General features: G+C 46.3%; 1 protein-coding gene across 2 annotated transcripts in view; it reads right to left on the reverse strand.

Moving 5' to 3' along the window:
• The window catches only part of LOC138492234 (uncharacterized), a 765,255-nt gene that overhangs the window by 699,483 nt on the left and 46,482 nt on the right, over positions 1–19,290 (reverse strand). The window contains exon 2 of one of the 2 annotated variants that reach the window (XM_069619270.1): positions 6,610–6,717. The exons of the other annotated variant lie outside the window; for it this stretch is intronic. Coding sequence (XP_069475371.1) covers positions 6,610–6,687 — 78 coding nt within the window. The 5' untranslated portion in view covers positions 6,688–6,717. The remainder of the gene's footprint in view (positions 1–6,609; positions 6,718–19,290) is intronic. 2 annotated transcript variants of the gene reach the window in all.

Consider the following 19,290-nt stretch of genomic DNA (forward strand, 5'->3'; position numbering starts at 1 on the left):
ATCCAGCCATTGCGTGAGCTTGTCAATTTTGCCGCCAATACTGGCACTCATATTTTTTATTTCAGTCAGTAGCGCCGCTATGTCCCCTTTAGTGGCGGTAGTTTCGGCACCCGGAGTCGGTGTGGATGCCATCTTGGGGTCGGTGGAGTGGGAAGCAGTCGGGTTGTAAGCGTAGGTGGCTAGCTTCTGTTTCGCATTCATACACCTGGTTCAAGACGCCCGATGCCAGTTTTCAAGTTTTGGGTTGAGGTGGCACGACCACCAGGAGAGTATGTGAGGAGGCACACGCCCCAGGTTTGGGGGCCCGACCCTCAGACCTGATGAAGTCAGTCGCCCGTGTCCTGGGCTGTTCCCCTCTTGTTGTCTGCCCTGAGATGTGTGTCTCTGGGTGAGGAGCGCTGATTACTGGGTCACAGGGAGCGTTTGCACTCTTGGTTTCTCCTAATCTGGTCTCTATCTTTCTTTTGATTTTCCCAAGATCTGAGTGGTGTCGCTCTCTGTGGTTGGATTCAGCGTGGTTACACGCGTATATGAGTGTATTACGGTCTTTACTTTCGTTCAATGTTCTCTGCGTGCCTCCCCTCTTTTACCTCCAACGAATATGCAGGGTTCACAGAGTGCCTACGGCTTATCTTATGTCTCTTGCCGTGTATAGCATGCGTTTTCGCTTGCGAGGCCTCCGTTACACGGCATATAGTATGATATCCTTTATGTTGGTTGGGGGTGCTTGTGTGGAATGCGGCCGGAGGGGATGTCCTCTCGCTGTAGGCTGTGCCTCCCAGGACACGGGGCCCTGAGATGGCGGCAGCCCTTCTGAGACGGAGAGCAGTTTGAGGTTGAAGGCCAGAGGCCCGCCGTAAACAAGCAGCTAGGGAGCCTGCACATGTGTAGCCTGTGTGTGGCGAGGGGTTCACGCTATGGCGCAAGGGTGCTTGCTGGACGTAAGCAGGGCCACCTTGGAGCTAAAGAAGAGGACTGAGTACACACTTGACGGAGGAGGGTCCAGCTGGAGTGAACTGGTTTGTGTCCAGATCGGTGGTTACAGGAGAGCTCCCGGGGGACCATGAGGGAAGCACAGTCCCTGGACCCCAAAGATTGCAGGTGCTGGGTTGGAGGTGGCTGGGTCAGACCAGAGTGGGATCTCCCTGCCCCCATGGATGGAAAACTACGCTGGGACGTTTTGAATATTTGCAGAGGCGGGAACCTGAGAGTGTGAGCCCAGCACAGATTATGGCAGAGGTGGGCATGGGCCGACCCGGTGTCCACTAAGAGGGATATTGCCTCTCTACTGGAAGATATACAGGGGATGAGAGCGGATGTGGGGGGGGGGAATTGGAAAAAAATCAACGTCAGGATCGACAAGATGGATGAGAGACTACAAGCGGTGGAGAACAATCAGACATCCCTCAATACGCTGGAAACCCAAATGGACATGTGGGTAGCAGAACTAGAGAGAAGACAAACTGAAATCACCCTAAAGATAGACAATTTTAAAACCCATGAGAAGAAGAACAATCTAAGATTTTTTGGCATGCCCGAGAAGGAGGTGGAAACAGAAAGAGATCTGCAGAGGGCTATTCACATTGTGGCAAAACTCCTCTTTGGGGATGAGACCACTGACGTATCCAAAATTGACATGCTGCACAGAGCGGGTGGGGCAACTAGAGGCCCAAGGTCAGTGCTTGCTCGCTTTCATAATTATCCGGACAAGCTGAAGATTTTAGAGCAGGCAAGATCAGTTGGTCTGGTGCTTCAGGGCAGTGCTAAAATCGCGTTTTTCCAAGATCTGTCCACCCAAACTTTGGCTAAGAGGCGTTTGTGTGCCCCTGTCACAAAATGGTTGAATGAAAAGGGAACCAGATTTAGAGGGGGATTTCCCTTTTCTATCTCTTTTGAGGTGGATGGCTATGATTATAAGCTAGTCACAGAGGATGACATCCGGAGAGTAATGAGAGAACTGATGGGAGAGGAGGAGGCCACACCAGATGGAGGAGACACGCGGAAGGCAGACAGGCGATGGCGCATAAAGGGACCCAACAGATGTCGGGTGCCAGGCTGCCGGAAATTCATTAAGTTGAATACCTCGCCGGTGACTGATTCTTGAGGGGCCTCCTTGGCTCCTGTAAGCATTGCCGTTACGTAGGTCAATATATACCTGGACATGTGGACCACTGGGGAAGTCAGAGATAAAATTGTTCTATCGTGGTCCAGCCATGTTTTTGGGAAGGAGAAGTGGTGGGGAAAGGAGGAGTTTGGGGGGAGCTAGAGTGGGGTTTTGTAGTGTATGGAGCGAGAGGGGGCTCTTGAACTGGACAAGTGTGATGTGCAAATCCGATGGATTTGGATCCTATTGGTGGTCCGGTACTAGACCAGTGATGATAACTGGCTAGACTGGGAGCATCAGTGGGTACGGGGGCAGGATGGGGGGGGTTGTCTGAGTAGGTTGTGGAGTAAGGGGACTTGGTATAGGTGAATGAACAAGAAAATATGGAAAGACTCAGGTGGAGTTGGATTTGAATTTGTGGGGTTTGGGGCGATGGGAGCGGGTGGAGAAATGGCAATGGCAGACCTAAGTAGAAGGGGAGGTACGGGCCACCTGCGGGTCTGCACGTTGAACGTTAAGGGGCTCAACTCGCCTACTAAGCGGTCCTTTGTGGCTAGAGAGTTTCATAGGATGGGAATGGACATACTTTTCTTCAGGAGACAAGGTTGTCCCGGGGCAGGAAAGGACAGTGCCCTGCGGGCTACTTGGACAGACTTACTGGGGGTTGGGAGACACTAGGAAAGGTTGGGTAAGCATTTCATTACATAAGCTACTAACAATGGTGGAGGAGAGGGTATGGAGGAGTGTGGACGGGAGGGCGCAGGTAGTGTCAGGTATTATTAAGGGTGTGAGAATCCCCTTCGCAAACAATGTACGTCTCCAACCAGGGAGGCTAATGCTAGCGAGAATGTTAAGTGAAGGCAGGGGTGCGTAATTGTGGGTGGATATTGCCTTGAACAGGAGGTCTCTGAGGCAAATCGGGTACAGAGGCCTTGGTGCGGGGTGGAGAGGGACTCCAGAAGGTGTTGGACTTTCACGAATTGCGTGATGTGTGGCGTTTCTTCCACACACAGGAGAGGGGCTTTACCTTTTACTCACCGCCGCATGGGACCTATACTCTCATTGACTACCTGTGCATCATGAGAGAGCTGTGGGAAGTGACACTTGGCTCTGAGATTCACCCGATCAGCTGGTAGGATCACGACATGGTCTCTATGGACCTGTCCTGGGGGGCTTGAATGCTGGAAGTACCTATGGAGGTATAATGAAAGGTGTAACGAGAAATGCACATATCTTCCTTGCAACCGTTGTAATTAAGCAAGAACCTGAAATTTGGGCTGAAATACTCTATATTCTTTTGACGAAAGTATATAAAGAAATGCATATACCTTCTTCTTGGAAAACATCTATATTAATACCAGTGTTTAAGCCGGGGACAGGCTTGCTCCTGAATATGAAGGTTGCCTCTCTAGACCCAATACAATTAACAAGGGAGTTAAACAGGGATGTTTGCTGGCTGCCCATCTATTAAACCTAATTTATCCAATCTAATTAATCGCCTAGAGGGGAAAGCCAATATCACCACCAAATGGAAGTCCACTTGGGTCACTGCAATGCTCTATGCAGACGACCTCATTATAGTCATTATAGTCGACCATACTTTCAGAGGAATGAAAGATATTTTAGAAGAGCACGGTCACTTTGCCAATGAACATAGTTTGAGAAACAATATGAAAAAAACTCAAACAAACAATGCTAAATTCCTCCAAGAAAGTTGTGAATCCTAAAATGGTCACCAAATGGGGCACGATTAACTATACATAATCCTATAAATATCTAGGCATTATCATACATAGCAGATTAAACTATATCCCTTTAATTGAAACTAAGATTCGCTGTGCGAAACAAATAACATTACTTGTTTGTAGCTTTGTCTCCGACTTCGTGGGATATTCACTGAAAGGGATCGTGATGCTATACACCCAATAATTCATCCTGGTGATAGCTTATGGACTCGAGGCTCTGTCTATAGAGACTTATCCTGGATGGATAGAATTGAAAGCTATTTTTGGCGGACAATGCTGCGACTTCCACCCAACTGCCCCATCCAATATGTGAGAGTTGAATTAGGCCTTCTCTCCCTCAAGGCTACTATTCTGATGCAGAGAGGCCTATTACCCCTGAAAGCTGTAACACACCCAGAATACCAAATGCTGAGAACAATAGGTAACAACATCATTACTAAGGGAAAGACTACACATACTGACCTATATGAGGAGTTACTATGGAGTTGTACGTAGAATTACATTAGTCTATGGAAAAAGCAAGCTGTGGTAACTTTAATGCTATTAAATATGCATTTAAAAAAAGATTAAAAAGATGGAATTGGGAACGCAACTACACCTACATGAGCACGCTCCATAATTATCCCCAAATAGAAGGAATTACCCATTCCTATTTTCAAGCTATTAAAGTGCCCTGAACCCGCGGTCCACAAATTTCGACTTCTTATGTGGTCGAACAAACTCCGTTAGAGCACTCTGTGGAGCCAAATGGCAGCTACAGGGAGAGCAACGCATCTGTCATATGTGCAAAATAGTACCAATCTTGAGACAGCAAGGCATGTTCTAACTGAATGCCCATGCCTGGGTCCGACTTAAAACTGCTGACTTCTGGTATTATTGCTTAGATACGGACACCAAAGCAATGCACATTGGGTTATACAGGGTTTGCAACATGTAGTAAAGCAATTTAAACAGGTGTAAAGAGTAAACAGAATAGGATTGAACTGTGCAATGTTGTATGCATGAATATTGAATATGAAATATGCCAAAGGGGAATTTTACTTTATTCTATTATCCTTAGTATACATCTTATATACTGGAGTGATTAGTTGATGATTATTTATTTGAATATATGCTAGAATAATTGAGGAAATGTATTCATATTTCACTGTATTAATTTTAGATGTGATTTTATGAAAATAATGTAAAAGTTGTACTAGTTTTAAAAGGAACTAAATACAACTATAACATAAATAAATAAAATAAATGATGGACTGATAAGGTTTTTAGGGAGAACATAGAGGGCGTGAATAAGGAATATTTCCTCTAGAATGATCCGGGAGAGGTGGACCAGGGCATGATATGGGATGCAGCGCAGGCGACATAGAGGGGAATCATGATTAAAGAGGGTGCTCGGAGGAAGAGAAAGAGGATGTTGATAGAAAATAAATTGCGAGTGGATATAGGGACCCTGGAAAGGCGTCTTTACAAATCAGATGGAGGGGTGGAGAATGGATAGAGGAAGTGCGGGGTAAGAAGGTTGAGCTGCGGTTACTAGAGGACGGGAGGATAGTCCGCAAGCTCCAGTTTCTGAAGCAGAAATCTTATGAAAAAAAAGAGATAAGGCGGTCAAGCTACTGGCGGCCCGCATACAGGGGCAGCGGGCAGAATGGTGGATTTCGGAGGTGAGGAGTCCAGAGGGGGCAATGGAGGGGACATCAGCTAGGATTGTTGAGAGATTCCTTTTATGAGGAATTGCATGAGGGGATGGAGCCCACAGATGGTGAAGATATGGAAGCTTACTTTGTGGGGGAGGGTTCCCTTCCGATGTTCACCACTGAGCACACTTTGGGGATGGATGCCCCCATCACTGGGGAGCAGGTTTTTTCGAAGGCATCTTTGATGTCCTGGGTGTTAGTCTTAGCAGTGCACAGTGGTGACGCGAGTTATGGTTGCTTAGCTTACCATAACTGGCGAATTTCAGGGGGTTTTCGATTTTACTTGTAACCATAACGTCCTTTTAACAACGTTTTTTACTGAATTTCATAGGTTTTTATTAGTGCAACTTAACCACAACGTCCCTTTAACACAGTTTTTTCATTGAATTTCATAGGTTTTTATTAGTCCAACTTAACCATAACGTCCCTTTAACAAAGTTTTTTCATTGAATTTCATAGGTTTTTATTAGTCCAACTTAACCATAACGTCCCTTTAATAACGTTTTTTCAGTGAATTACATGGGTTTTTACCAGTGCATGCTATTTTCCTACAACTTACTAATATCATACTTGCCAAATATAACAATATTTGTGTCCAATTTACAAAGTGTCACCTTAAAACTCTGCCATTTCCCACCTTCTAGAATCATTTTTAACACTTCTATACACGTTTTGCAACTATTTCAACTAGTTTTGCATCCGTAGACATCTACGAACATCTGACTTCATTGCGCACCTTCCAGACAGTGCCACATGACCATACGCTGGCGCGCAAAATGATGACGTTTCCGAGAACCCGTCCACACTTCACCATAAGATCCGTGCTTCGCGGACAGTTTGGAACTGCATTTTCTACTGATCTAGGAACTTTCAACTTCAAAATTTCCCTTGCACAGCTCCAACATCTATTCCTACTCATTATCCATTATCAATCTAGTACACAGTACATCATTTTAGCAAACCTGCTATTTATCTTAAAATGGCATCAGCTATGGCCATCCCTGCTCCCCAAGAGCCACCACCTTTGCTGTAATCAAGGAGCATAACAAACACTGCCTCCTACCTTAGAAATAACACACGCGCAACGTTTTCCCCTGTCCATCTGCCCCTCCATATTAGTGTTTGGTGCTTCTTCCGTCATTTTCCTCCCCACCTTTCGTTCTTAGCTCTCCTGCCAAAAAAATGCATCCAAAAACAACAAAAGAAATGTTCCTTTAGGAACCACCGTTCACTGTTAAAAAATAGAACTAAAAAAAACATATAGACGCCATTTCTCAGTAAAGTACATCGACTCAATAAGATTTTCCAACGTTTCCATTTGCATTTTGTGTAATGGTAATGGGAATATTGTGGCGTTCATTCCCCGTTCCAGGGACTGGAGCGGTGGATACCGGCCCAGTAGCCCAAGTTATCAGCCCAAGCAAAGGGAGGGTGGATAACGAGGTCTCCGGACCATTATCCCTCCATTCCAGCCCCTCTAATGAGGGATGAAGGCCATTAGCACCGTAGGTTCCCAAATTGGGAACTCAGGGTGCTAAAAAAGGATTTTCCTTCCTACACCGGGATGCCACAGGTCCCGGTGTAGGAAGGAAATTCCTTTTGCGAGATGGCCACCATGGAAAGGGAAGGTGGGGTTCCATAGAGGGCCCCTCTTCACTTTCCATGGCAGCCTCTAGAAGGCAAAGAGAAAACCCTATGACCATATTACTACAAGCACATTTTCTTCCCTTTCAAAACTATCCAAATTTCAAACAACTTTACCACAAAGCCGGTCCCAGGTGGACATGGCCACTTTAACCCCATGTGTTGTCCCGTGTGGTCATGGCCAGTAGCCAGATTGTCTGGATCATGACCTTATTCCATGACCCGGACAATCTGGCCACTGCCCATGGCTACCGGCTATACCTCATTCACCGAAAAGGTTTATCACTATTTTTTGTACCTACATTATGACACTTGTTCAAAAATAAAACACGGGCACATTTGCAAAACCATGTTTTCAGATCCTTGCCAATGGTTCTTCCACAGGTTTGCTGGAAAGCCACACGTTATATTTCTTCAAAAGTGTCAAATGTATGCACATACAATAGTCATATAACCTATCCCCCACTTGACAAAATCTATATAGACTTTATGAAAACATTTATATCTAGTTCTAAAATCTTTTTGCAAACTTTTGTGTAGATTCGTCAAATTGCACCACATTTATAAGCCTTTACAATATTTTGGGACCCCCCCTCTAATTTTGCCCCCTCCTGACAAAATCCCACCAAACACTGCGAAAACATGTATATCTAGATCTATAATGTTTTTGCACACCTTTGTGTAGATTTGTTAAATGGCAACCCATTTATAAGTCTTTAAAATAATTTGGGACCCCCTCTAATTTTGCCCCCTCTTGACAAAATCCCACCAAACTTATTCCGGATCAGTTCAGGAATATAATTGCAAAATTACATGCAGTTCCATTAAGTGGCGCCAAAGTTATAAGCCATCCAAGAACTGCTTTTCACCAAACCAGTAATGCAGAGGTGACCGCAAACTTTCACAGGACTGTTCGCGAACATGCAGACTTTCGCAGCGGAAAACACCAGTTTTTTTGCTTCTTGCAGCCATATTCCATCCCATCCTCATCACCCCTCACCTCCCCAGAGATTATTTGATAGGTTTGACAAGTGCAATGTTGTGTTTTTAATATGTTTTTACTGCAATGTCCACGGACACCGGCCGATGTCCGCGAATCCAATATGGTGGGCGTTTCCAAAAATCTGACACACCTTACGCTTCACGCCAGCCAATCAGCGAACACGTTGTGTGTCCGCGGACATGACGCAAGTCTATAAGCCAATCGGTGTCTGTCAGCGCAGCGAACAGGGGAGTGTGTCAGCGGAGCGGGCATAGATAGCATTAATTTTTTTGCCTTCGGTTTTGGTCGTTTAAAAAAATAAAAACACTGGACGGATTTACACCAAATTAACAAAAGCATGCTTTCGGGAACAAGCCGCCACTCCTGCCGCAAAGTTGGTGAAAATCCGTCCAGCGGTTTGGGCTGTATGCGTGAGCAAAGTTTTTTCCCATTATGTCTATGTGCAAAAAAGAAATTTTGGGACCCCCTATAACTATGCCCCCCCTTGACCAAACCTCACCAAACTTTCAGAGTCGGCCATATACTTTTTTTGCAAAGTTTGGTGAGGATTCGTCCAGGGGGGGCGTAGTTATAAGCCACCCAAAAAGTGCTCTTCCTATGGGTTTAGCAACTTAACCATAACTACATGGCCGCTACCGCAGGCCATGTAATATATATAGACACACCCTCCATAATTTTCCAACATGAAACAGAACATTTTGTGACATAAAAAAGCAAATTATGTGCCACCGAATTGTATTTATTGCAGCATTTTTGCATCACTTTTGTATTGATTGGAGGGTGCAAGAGAACCAGGCAGCCAGGCAGCTAGAAAGAGGCAGTCTGTATGAAGCTAGAAGAGGCCCAGGTTGTTATTATTTGCACCTTTGTATGTCGTCTCTGCTATCAATTTAACATGAACAGTCTTGGATGCCACTGCCTTCACAGAGCAGTGTTGGTTTTGCTCTGTTTTTTTGGTTTAATATGCGTGCCTATTTAATATTAACGTATTGATCATTTGTTGTACTGGTGAAAATATTCCCCTTCTGTATTTTCCAATCTCCCACACATCAACACCCCTCAAACTCACCAATTCTCCACAACTTACACTCCCAAACCTTTCACTCTGCCAGTTATGGGCATAATCACTTGCTCTGTCACACCGCCAAGTCACAACTCTCTCTCCCCAGTCCCTGCCCCACTCCCAACTCACACCTTAAGCGCTCCAGTTTCTCCTGCAACCTAAATGTTCTTGCCCCTGCAGTACATCCTTTCTTCCAGTGTATCGCATTTTTCCCATCCTTTCACCCAAATGTCAGCTTGCTCCTTCTTTCTGGCCCACCACTCCCCGTCTAGCTGAATGCTCCCTCCCTGCATTTTCAGCCACTGCTCCTACTCTGCTTTTTGGTGAACCCCTCCCCCACTGCTTGCTAGCCCACCGCTCCCTCTCTGTTTTTGGGCCCACCGTCCCCCTTCTGCTTTCGGGCCCATCACTTCCGCTCTGCCCCAGTTTTTCCCATTGCTCTCTCTCTGCTTTTTTGCCCACCGCTTCATCCTCTAGCCAACTTCCTTGCTCTTTCCTTTCCATCTGGCCTATAACTCCCACTCTCTCCCTCTCCCACCCTGTAATTGTGACCTTTATTTTTTTTTAAACCCAGATTCTCAAAAACGGGTCATCTAAAGATAGCACCGAGTATGTGCAGTTTTAAGATGCCTCATTTTTGGAAAGGAGATGGGCATCTTATTCTCAAAGGCGACCTGCACGTTTCCATGGGGATGAACTGTAGCACAAATGGTGCTCTGGCCAGCCCGCTTGCATACATTTGTTAGGAAAGCCTACTGCTACTTAACATCACCTATCTGTCAGCACGGAGGAAGACCCACACAGATGTCAATTCATGACCTCACTTCAATAAACCACCAAAGGTCAGATAATGTGTACTTGTTACTAACTACTGGCGAATGGCAATCTACACTTGGCGAGTAAGAAATAGTGTTGTGTGCGCGTGAAGAGAACTAGATTAATAGCCTGCAACTTGAAATGTACCTCGGAACCAATAGAGTCCAATGGACAGTAAATAGGAAGGTTCTATTGCTACCCATGCCTCCTTCCAGAACACAAAGTTCAATAATTAGACAGATGGTCATTCATCCCACGACATCCCCTAGAAAGGTAAGAAATAGTGAGGGGACCGACCTCCTCCGCCACCCCCCTGTCCCCCCCCCCCCCCGCTGCCAGGACTACTCAATTTACTGAACCACAGCATGAAATTCCTTGCAGTAGCAGATGGGGAAGGCTTATAGGTACCCCTGCCCCCACCCCCTGCTTAACAGCACTTACTATGAATCAAAGGCATTCAGACATGGACTGAACACACCACGGCAGGCAGGCAGATGGGCAGGGCACAGTTATTGGACTCCCCTGCTAGGACTACCACCTCGCTCACTGCACAGACCCATACCATGGCTTTATTACAGACAGAAGCCAGCTGCCCAACATCACCAAACAAGAATCACACAGATGATCACAATTCACCTCACAACCCTGACAGAAGATTGAGAAGGTCGGTAGCGTTCACACACTCTCTACCAGGACACTTCACCTCACCAACCCCACATACCTATACCATCACTTTCTTAACGCAGCGCAGTACATCTGTGGTCATTCAAGATGGTCATCAGCACCACAACGTCATGTAATTGGCAGAGGTGTGCTTAAGAAAATCCCACGTAACATACCCCAAGTCACTTTCATAATAGCGTACTGCATGATCAGCATTCTTTCTGTAAACCTAATCTGCACTACAACTGTGCATACCATGCACATTTTGCAGGGGCATGTGGGGAGACAGCCAGCCACAGTATGATCGGAGTTTCTCCGAGGGTTTAGAGCATCAATCAACTGCACAGATTCCTGCAGGGCACAAAGGGCAATACAAAAAAACATGGTGAAAGAAAGAGAGCTCCCTCCATAGGTAAGTTTCACTTTCCTTCATTGTCCATGGTCTGCCACGCTTGCAGGATCACTAAACACTATGGGATGGTAGGGAATGAAGACACAAGTACACGAGTAAGGACACTGGGCTTCCCCACACCCATCAACCAGCCACTCTTACTGCTTAGTCCAAACCGTCATTATCAGAACCCCAGAGCCACCACATTCCGAAGCTGTGACATCACCAGCACTCCAACACACAGAACCCATTACTACGCATGGTGCAACGCCAGTGGTCGAATTGGGCTCCAGCACCCCCCCCCCACAAACATGAACATCTGGATCAATCGTATGCGACCTGCTAACCTTCACAGCAGAATGAAAAGCAGATGATCATGGGTCTGTGTAAATTGCCTTCCTTTTGTTCACGGCGGTGCTGGTTTTAGGCGTGAATTGTTAGGCAACAGACACTGCAATGGGGCATTTCCCCCATTACGGTGCTAATAAACTGGCAATTCTGTGTCTGCTTCCAAGACAAAGCGCTTGATTTACAAAAGTGTTTTTACAATGGGGCAATGTGTTGTAAATCAGGCCCAATGTGTGTAAAACAGAAAAGCTACATTTTAAATATTAATGTATACAAATGATGTTCACTAGCTTGACATGCAAAAAAAAAGTTTGTTTTTATTAGATTATAAAATGTATTACAGCTAGATGGAAATTTATCACATGTACCATGGGACCTTTTTACACAATTTATTTTAGAGTGGGGGGGGGGCATGTTTATTATGACGCAGCACAAATTAGCATGTATAAAATGTACATATAAAAGTTTTTTTGCCATGCCATATTTTCATTTATTTGTATGGCGCAGAGCAGCATGCAACAAAATTGCCTTTTCCGCAACCTACTTCCTCTTCGTCATACAAAGCCACACACAATTAAGCAAGCATGACAATTTCATGAAGACGCAAATGCTTTGGATCCATTGCCTGCCATGCATTAATGGCTAGTACGCTTAAAAAATGTGTCACACCAACAACCCGCTAGTCAAATTACTGAACAATGATCACCACTGAGTTTCATTTCAAGTATTTAATCCAATGTTGTTATAATCATCATTTGATTCATTCCTAATTGCAATTATAATGTAACTGTGGCTCTCACAACTTTTGTTGTGCACAAAGGTTTGAGCAGCGGTCTTAATCAAGCCCTTTAGAAAGTGTCAACGTTCTTTGCCACTAGTTCCAGTAACCCATCATTCTGTTTAACGATTGCTCTTTGGGCAGGTTACCTTTTCATAGGGATCTTCAGAACACTGTAAAATGGGCACTGCTCCAGTTTCCAGTAACAGAAATGTGAATATTTTTATTAGTGAGCCATTTCTTATCCAATCCAAAATTCAAAATGTTTTTGCATGAATCTCTTGCAGATACAGCTGATTCGCATTGCAGTTGTTTATAAGTAGTTCTGTTGAAAAATTGCGTTACAATTTCTTGATTGCAATGCAACCATTTTGGATTACAATCACACCCATGCCAGGAGGATTTAATCTCTATAGCTGAGCCGCTGCGTAATCTGTTCCAACACGTTTAAGAAAAAGGTTGCCTCTATACTGCTTTTCTTTATTAAGTCGCCACCTGATGAAGAACCTCGGGTGGAAACGATGTGTGCTAGTAATGGGGTTGTTACAGATACCGACAAATTGCAATTATGAATTAATCATAGAATAATAAAAGTGGATTTAATACTTGCGAACAAACTCAAAGCGATTGAGGGTGTGGTTGATGGCGGTGTGACATATTGATATAATAACTTTAACTAGTGTGCGGTAAAGCAAGAGACTCATCATCGAATAAGGTTACAAAAGTTTTATGTGTACAATCCAACACAAAAGGTTGTCTTGTAGAAAGCACTCAATTGAGATGGCCTAGTGTTAGCGAAACATCTTGCTCTCTGTCAGAAGCGATGAATCAACAAACTGAGATGTCTCAAAAGGACCAAGTGCTACTGCAAGGAATTATTTCCAGCCACTAAACACTTTGTAGTAGCTCAAAAATGATTACCATTTTCAGCGAATCAGACACATTACTTGCATCCAGACCCGAGTGACAGAATATATGCTAAGTAATGAAATTGCTTAATTTTCAACATCAAGCACGTCTTGGGGAGATGAACGGTTGCACTTTTGATACCACTAAACTCCCCTGTAAAAACTTGGCTTACATAAGAGACTCTTCTCCCCACTCTCGATACAAGAGTTTGCTACTACTATTTTTGTAAGCTGGAAGAGACATCCAGAGAAATGCCACCCACTTATCTTCTAGCATCATGCCAAACCCTAGTCATGCCCACCTACACAGGGATCATAATCCCAGATCTTGCTGACTGTGGTTTTGCTTCTCTCTCTCTAGTGCAAGCCCATTCTTTACATAATTTTCCCTACAACATAGAGCCAAGAGCAGTGTACTGTTTCTCCTTGTTCTGTGCCTCCTGTTTTTTTTTTTAAAAACACATACAGGGTAATTCATGGAATAAATGTGCGTCGAAAAGGGGAGCGCAAGCATGAAAAATGCAGTACACGCGTGCTAAAGCCGCACATGCAGCCGTTCGTCGATTCATGGAATGCGCTGCGTGTGTAAACCCCGGAATGTGCGCCAAATCCGTGGTTGGCGCACGCGGGCGCACACGTCACCAAACGCCGTGCACGAAGCGCACAGGGAAAGCGCACAACATGTAGCACACACAAGAAAAGTGGACGGAACACGGTGCGTAACACGCGGAATGGGGAACAATGTGTGAAAATGTGGGCGTATGTTGGGAAGTACGGGAGGTAAATGCTCGCAACCCCCACATGCGCACTAACAACACATATTCATGGAATCGAACAGGGGAAACCCGTGCGCCAAAAAAGAGGCGCTAATCCGGAAACACGTACGCCAGCAGGAAGCAGGCGTAAGCTGCCCCGCGCAGCATAAAAGTACACGCAAACAACAAACAAGCTCATACGCTACGATGAATATACTGTTCCTGGCAGCCGTGGTCGTGGGACACCGCAGGAGGAGGAGGATAGCCAGGCCCCGCATTTCTTTACCCAGGACCAGCCTTTTTGGGATGCCTGATGACTGGGTGTATGGGAGGTACAGGTTTCCACCACTAATAATCCTAGAACTGGTCAGGGAGTGGGAGGATGACCTCACATCACCCACCCTGTGCTCCCAAGCACTGAGCTCCTAGGAATAGGTGCTCAATGTACTGCACTTCTTGGCTACTGGTTCATTTCAGCGGACAAGTGCCATAGTTTGGGGTGGCTCACAAGCCACGCAGTCACGCTGCCTACACCAGGTGTTGGTGATCATGTCTGCACGCCCCTCAGTCCGCAGGCACATATGCCCAGAACACCTGCAGAAAGGCAGACCATCGTCCCGGACTTTTACGGGGTGGCACACTTCCCCAAAGTGCTTGGTGCCATTGATTGCACCCATATGGCTCTCCGTCCTCCCAGGGCCACTGAGCACATCTATCGAAACCGCAAGCACTGGCATTCCATCAACGTGCAGGTTGTATGTGATGCCAAGGGAATCATCACCTCAGTATAAGCCAACTATCCGGGGTCCAGCCATGATAGTTTCATATTCCGAATGTCACCCCTAAACCGGGACCTGGAAGCTGGGAGGCATGGCGACACATGGCTTATTGGGGAGTATAAATGCCTCTGCACATGCATGCATGTCAGACACTGAGAAATGGGAAAACCCAACTAATGACAACCATAATAACCTCTACAGGGGACAGTGCCTACACTCTGAGCACCTACATGATGACGCCAATACGGAACCCTACCACACCACCCGAGGTAAGATACAACACAGCCCATATTGCAACCCGGGGCATAGTGGAGCACACATTCGGAGTGCTGAAGTCATGCTTTCGCTCCCTTGACCGCTGTGGTGGGCAGCTGCTATATGCGCCCCCAGTTGTGTGCAGGATCATAGTGGCAGCATGTGTCCTGCACAATGTTGCAACCCGGCCGGGCGTGGCGGTGGACATGGTGGTGCCCCCACATCCCCAACCACATGCACGGCCGCTGCGCATGGGAGGTGAAAGGGCACGTGGTGAGGCAGCCCGTACCCAGCTGGTGACAAATTTTTTCACCGAAAATCCCACCTCTGCAGAATGCACACAGGCCTAGCACATACCAGCTGACAATTTATGATGATAACAAAAGGGACAGTCAACTGTCACAACCATACCACCCTGAGATTGTTTATCTGGAAGTGCTACATTGTGTGCATCCCTAGCTACTTAAACACACTCAATGCTGTGTGAGTAAAAGGCACACATTTATGCAGCATGAAGGACTACCCTCTAGCAAAATACTACATCCAAATAGTGGCATGTCACCCAACCCCTCCCTAACCCCTTCTCAGCTACCCAACACACCATGGCATGGCATGCTATGTGAAAGTAACCAAATGAATGCACAGCACATGACACAAGTGTCACAAAGTGCACCGTCCCAAATGGAAACAGGCCAGGGACAATTTCCTCTCACTAATGAAAAAAAAACAGCGCACATGAACAAATACTTACCAGCAAGACAAAACATCAGTACAGGATCGAACAGTGGCAACATATGACAGTAAAAAATGAACGTAGTGCAAGTGTCACAACCTGATAAAGGCAGCACATCGACCCCTTCCAACTGCAGTGTGTTGCTGGTAGCCAAATGTGGCAGTGTACTGCATACAACATGAACTGCATCTGCAATGGAGACGGGCTTGTCAAGACATGAAGAAGTAACATCTATGTATGCAAAAAGTCCTATATGTAAAGCCATATACAAATCCACCATGCAGTGGAGAAATGAACACCAATCCCCACTAGGGATGTATACACAGTTTGGACTACAGATTGCCCACACAACTTATAGGAGCCCAATGCCTCTGTGTAAGTTACTGTCACTTGGTCACACCCTCTGGGAGCCCCTTGAAAGGGGAAGCAGGTGGGGCGTGTGTGTCAGGAACCCAAGTATCCAACCCAAAGACAGGACAAGCCTGCATGTGCCCAGCTGGAATACACAGTGGATGCCTACAGGAGCCACACAAAGCAACACACTGTAACATGACTTCACAATCTGGAAGAAAATGGTTATGAACAAAAAAGTAAAAGCAAATTTAATAAATGAAAAGAAAAAGTAAATGTAAAGTAAACCAAATAAATAAAATAATAAAAGTAAATTCAGAATACAATTTAAATTAACAAAAATCTATTAAATTAAAATAACAAATTACAAATGAAAATAAAATGAAAATAATAAATAGAAACAGACGATGAAAAATACATAATAAATGAATTAAATACTATTTTCATTTTGCAATTCAGAATGACATGAAAAAAAACAAGATTATTATTTTTTTAAAATCAAAAATGGCCATGTGTCGACCAGGGTGGGGGGATGTGGAGGCCACCCAGGAGGGAGGAGGTACAGGGTGCACCCCAACACCCACAGGCGTAGATGTTGAGAAAAAAAAACCTCCATGGGATCATGGCCTGCACGGCTACCCTACAGTGGGAGAACTGCCAAAGCTGTCATCACCCTCTGGTGGTACATTAGAAGGTGGGCGTGATATGGGAGGCAGACCACGCAAAGCCCTGGCATGCTCCTCCATGGCAGCAAGCATGCAGGTCTGAAAGGTTTGGTTCTGCAGGATGATGGTACGGAGATCCCCATGCAGCACCTCACGGGTAGCGCGCATTTCTGCCTGCAAGGCCTCGCGTGATGCCCGGATCTCCTCACAGGTTGCCTGGAGCTCAGCTGAGAGTGTGCTTGTCAACTGCTCCAGCTGCTGTTCAGACCTTGTACACTGGGACACCTCAAGTGCACCCAGAGTATCTCTGGGGGACCTGTGTTCTAACCTCAGGGCATCCCTGTGGGCCTGTGACTCTACATATATGGCTGTATGCAGAGTCTCCAGGCCAGCCCGTCGGTTCCTGTTGGACGCCAACATGTCCTCCCTTTGTGAGCGGCACATGGACTCTGTTGCCTGCTGCTGGAGCACCACCTGCCTTTCAGGAGGGAGAATGGAAGTGGCCACCCAATCCATGACCTGAGCCATCATTTCACATGATACCCCTGTTGTGCTGCAATGGTATATATGGAGTTCTCCCACACAGTATTGCCTGGTGGCGCACCGGTTTGGGGCAAGGTGATGTGCACCTTGCTGTGCTGGCACTGCCTGAGGCTGCAGGACTGAATTCCTCCTTTGATCTGCTGGCCCAGGAACAGGAGCAAATATAGTGGCGTGTGACCCTGCATCCGTAACCACCACAGGCGGACTTTCCAACACTGAATGGCCCATAGCGGGGTCTACCCCCAGTGCATGTGGGTTGGACAGAACAGCATCCCTGCCAGAAACACTCACCTGCGACGGGACATTTCTCTCAATGTCAGATTCAGCACCTGAGCTGTAGAAGTCTGCGGAGGTGTACCCAGTGACACCTGTGGACAGGATTGTCTGTAGGAGTAATGGATTTTTCACCCACCATCAACCCACATCCACCACTGCTGCCTGGTTGTGTCTGTGAGTACTCCTGCCTCTGCGCCATCTCCTCCTCCTCAACAGCATCTAGTGCCTCATCACCTGCAAAAACATAAAATAAAAGTAATGAACACAGGCATGAGCAGCATAGCCCACACACATAGGCATCACGAAGTACACATCGAATACATAAATGACATGTCACACATGACAATAACTCTGGCATGCATGCACTGGCAAAGAAGTGGAAGGGGAGCCTAAAAGCAGCCACTGAAGACTTCAAGATGGGAAAGCAACACATGTGCTACATGCTGCATAGCACCGGCATCACACATTTGCCTGTAAGTTGCATGGACAATCCACATACATGACACATGCCAGCACACAGATGGCACATAGCGTAGCCATGGCAGATTTGACAAGGACACTCAGATGGTAGCAAATCAGTACTGTCACCCATCCATGTGAGATGGACATCATGAAATAGAACATGCAAAAGAGTGTGACAAAACACGCATGTGCCACACGCTGCAACAAAGCCAGTGTTCACTAATGCAGTGATGGCAGGCACAGGGATACATCAATGGTTGGTCATTTTGACATTACTGAAGAGAATTGTCCTGTTGAACTTTCAAACAGGGGCCCGTAGTGATTGTGTGCAGGCCATGTGTAGGTGCACATTACTCAATCAGCCTGATTGATGAAATCAGTCACATAATAAGTAAACAAATGTGGGGCATTGTGGGGTGTAATCTATGTCTGAAGTATGTTACATTTGGGGCAGAACAGCACAAAAATGTGTGGTAAACATGCAAAGGATTTAATCAATCAGGCAGAATGAACAGGAATACACTATGAACAATGTTGTGGCATGATGGCAGTTGAAGGGCAAGTGCAGTAATTAGGTGCAAATTGTCAAATGCGGTCAGAAGGGATACTGTAAAACCCAAACCAAAGGCCGGGGGATGGTTTGGAGGCACCACATGGGTGACCCATAGCAGTCATGACTACACAGCCTCACCTGGCACTCAATCAGAACACATCACCCAAACAACATACACATGGTTTGCATACACATGCATGGCCACTCACCGGACATTGCCTCAAGATCTGGTAGGTCTCCCACGCCTTGGATCTGATCCTCTGTGATGAAGCCTCCAGCGATAGACTCATGTTCTGTGAGTACTTCCTCCTCTGGTGGAGACCCACTGCCAGTCACCAGAATAGGCATGATTGGAAGCCAGCTTGTTCTTTGCTCTGCGTTTGAGGTCATTCCACCGCTTAGAGCAATCATCAGCTGTGCGCCTCACAAATCCAAGGGAACTCATCTGGTCCGCGATGCACTGCCAGTGGGCCCTACATTGAGCAGTCGTAGTCTTGCACCCTGCAGTCACCAGCATTTTGCGGCCATGGGCCGACACGTAGCCCACAAATGCGTCTAGTTCCACATCATTGAAACTACGCTTCCTTGACGTGCCGGAGGGGGGAGCTGTGTCTGGGGTCCCAGCCTGTACCGCAAGAGCACCCTTCTTCCTCTTGGGAGGTGGTGCGGACCCTGAGTGGCTTACGCCACTCTGGTTGGTAGGGGCTGAAGCGCAGGTGGACTGGGCACTGGAAGTAGCCAAAGGCACGATGACCAAA

The sequence above is a fragment of the Ambystoma mexicanum genome, chromosome 10 (genome assembly GCF_040938575.1).
Source record: "Ambystoma mexicanum isolate Mex_15411 chromosome 10, UKY_AmexF1_1, whole genome shotgun sequence".
NCBI lineage: Eukaryota > Metazoa > Chordata > Amphibia > Caudata > Ambystomatidae > Ambystoma > Ambystoma mexicanum.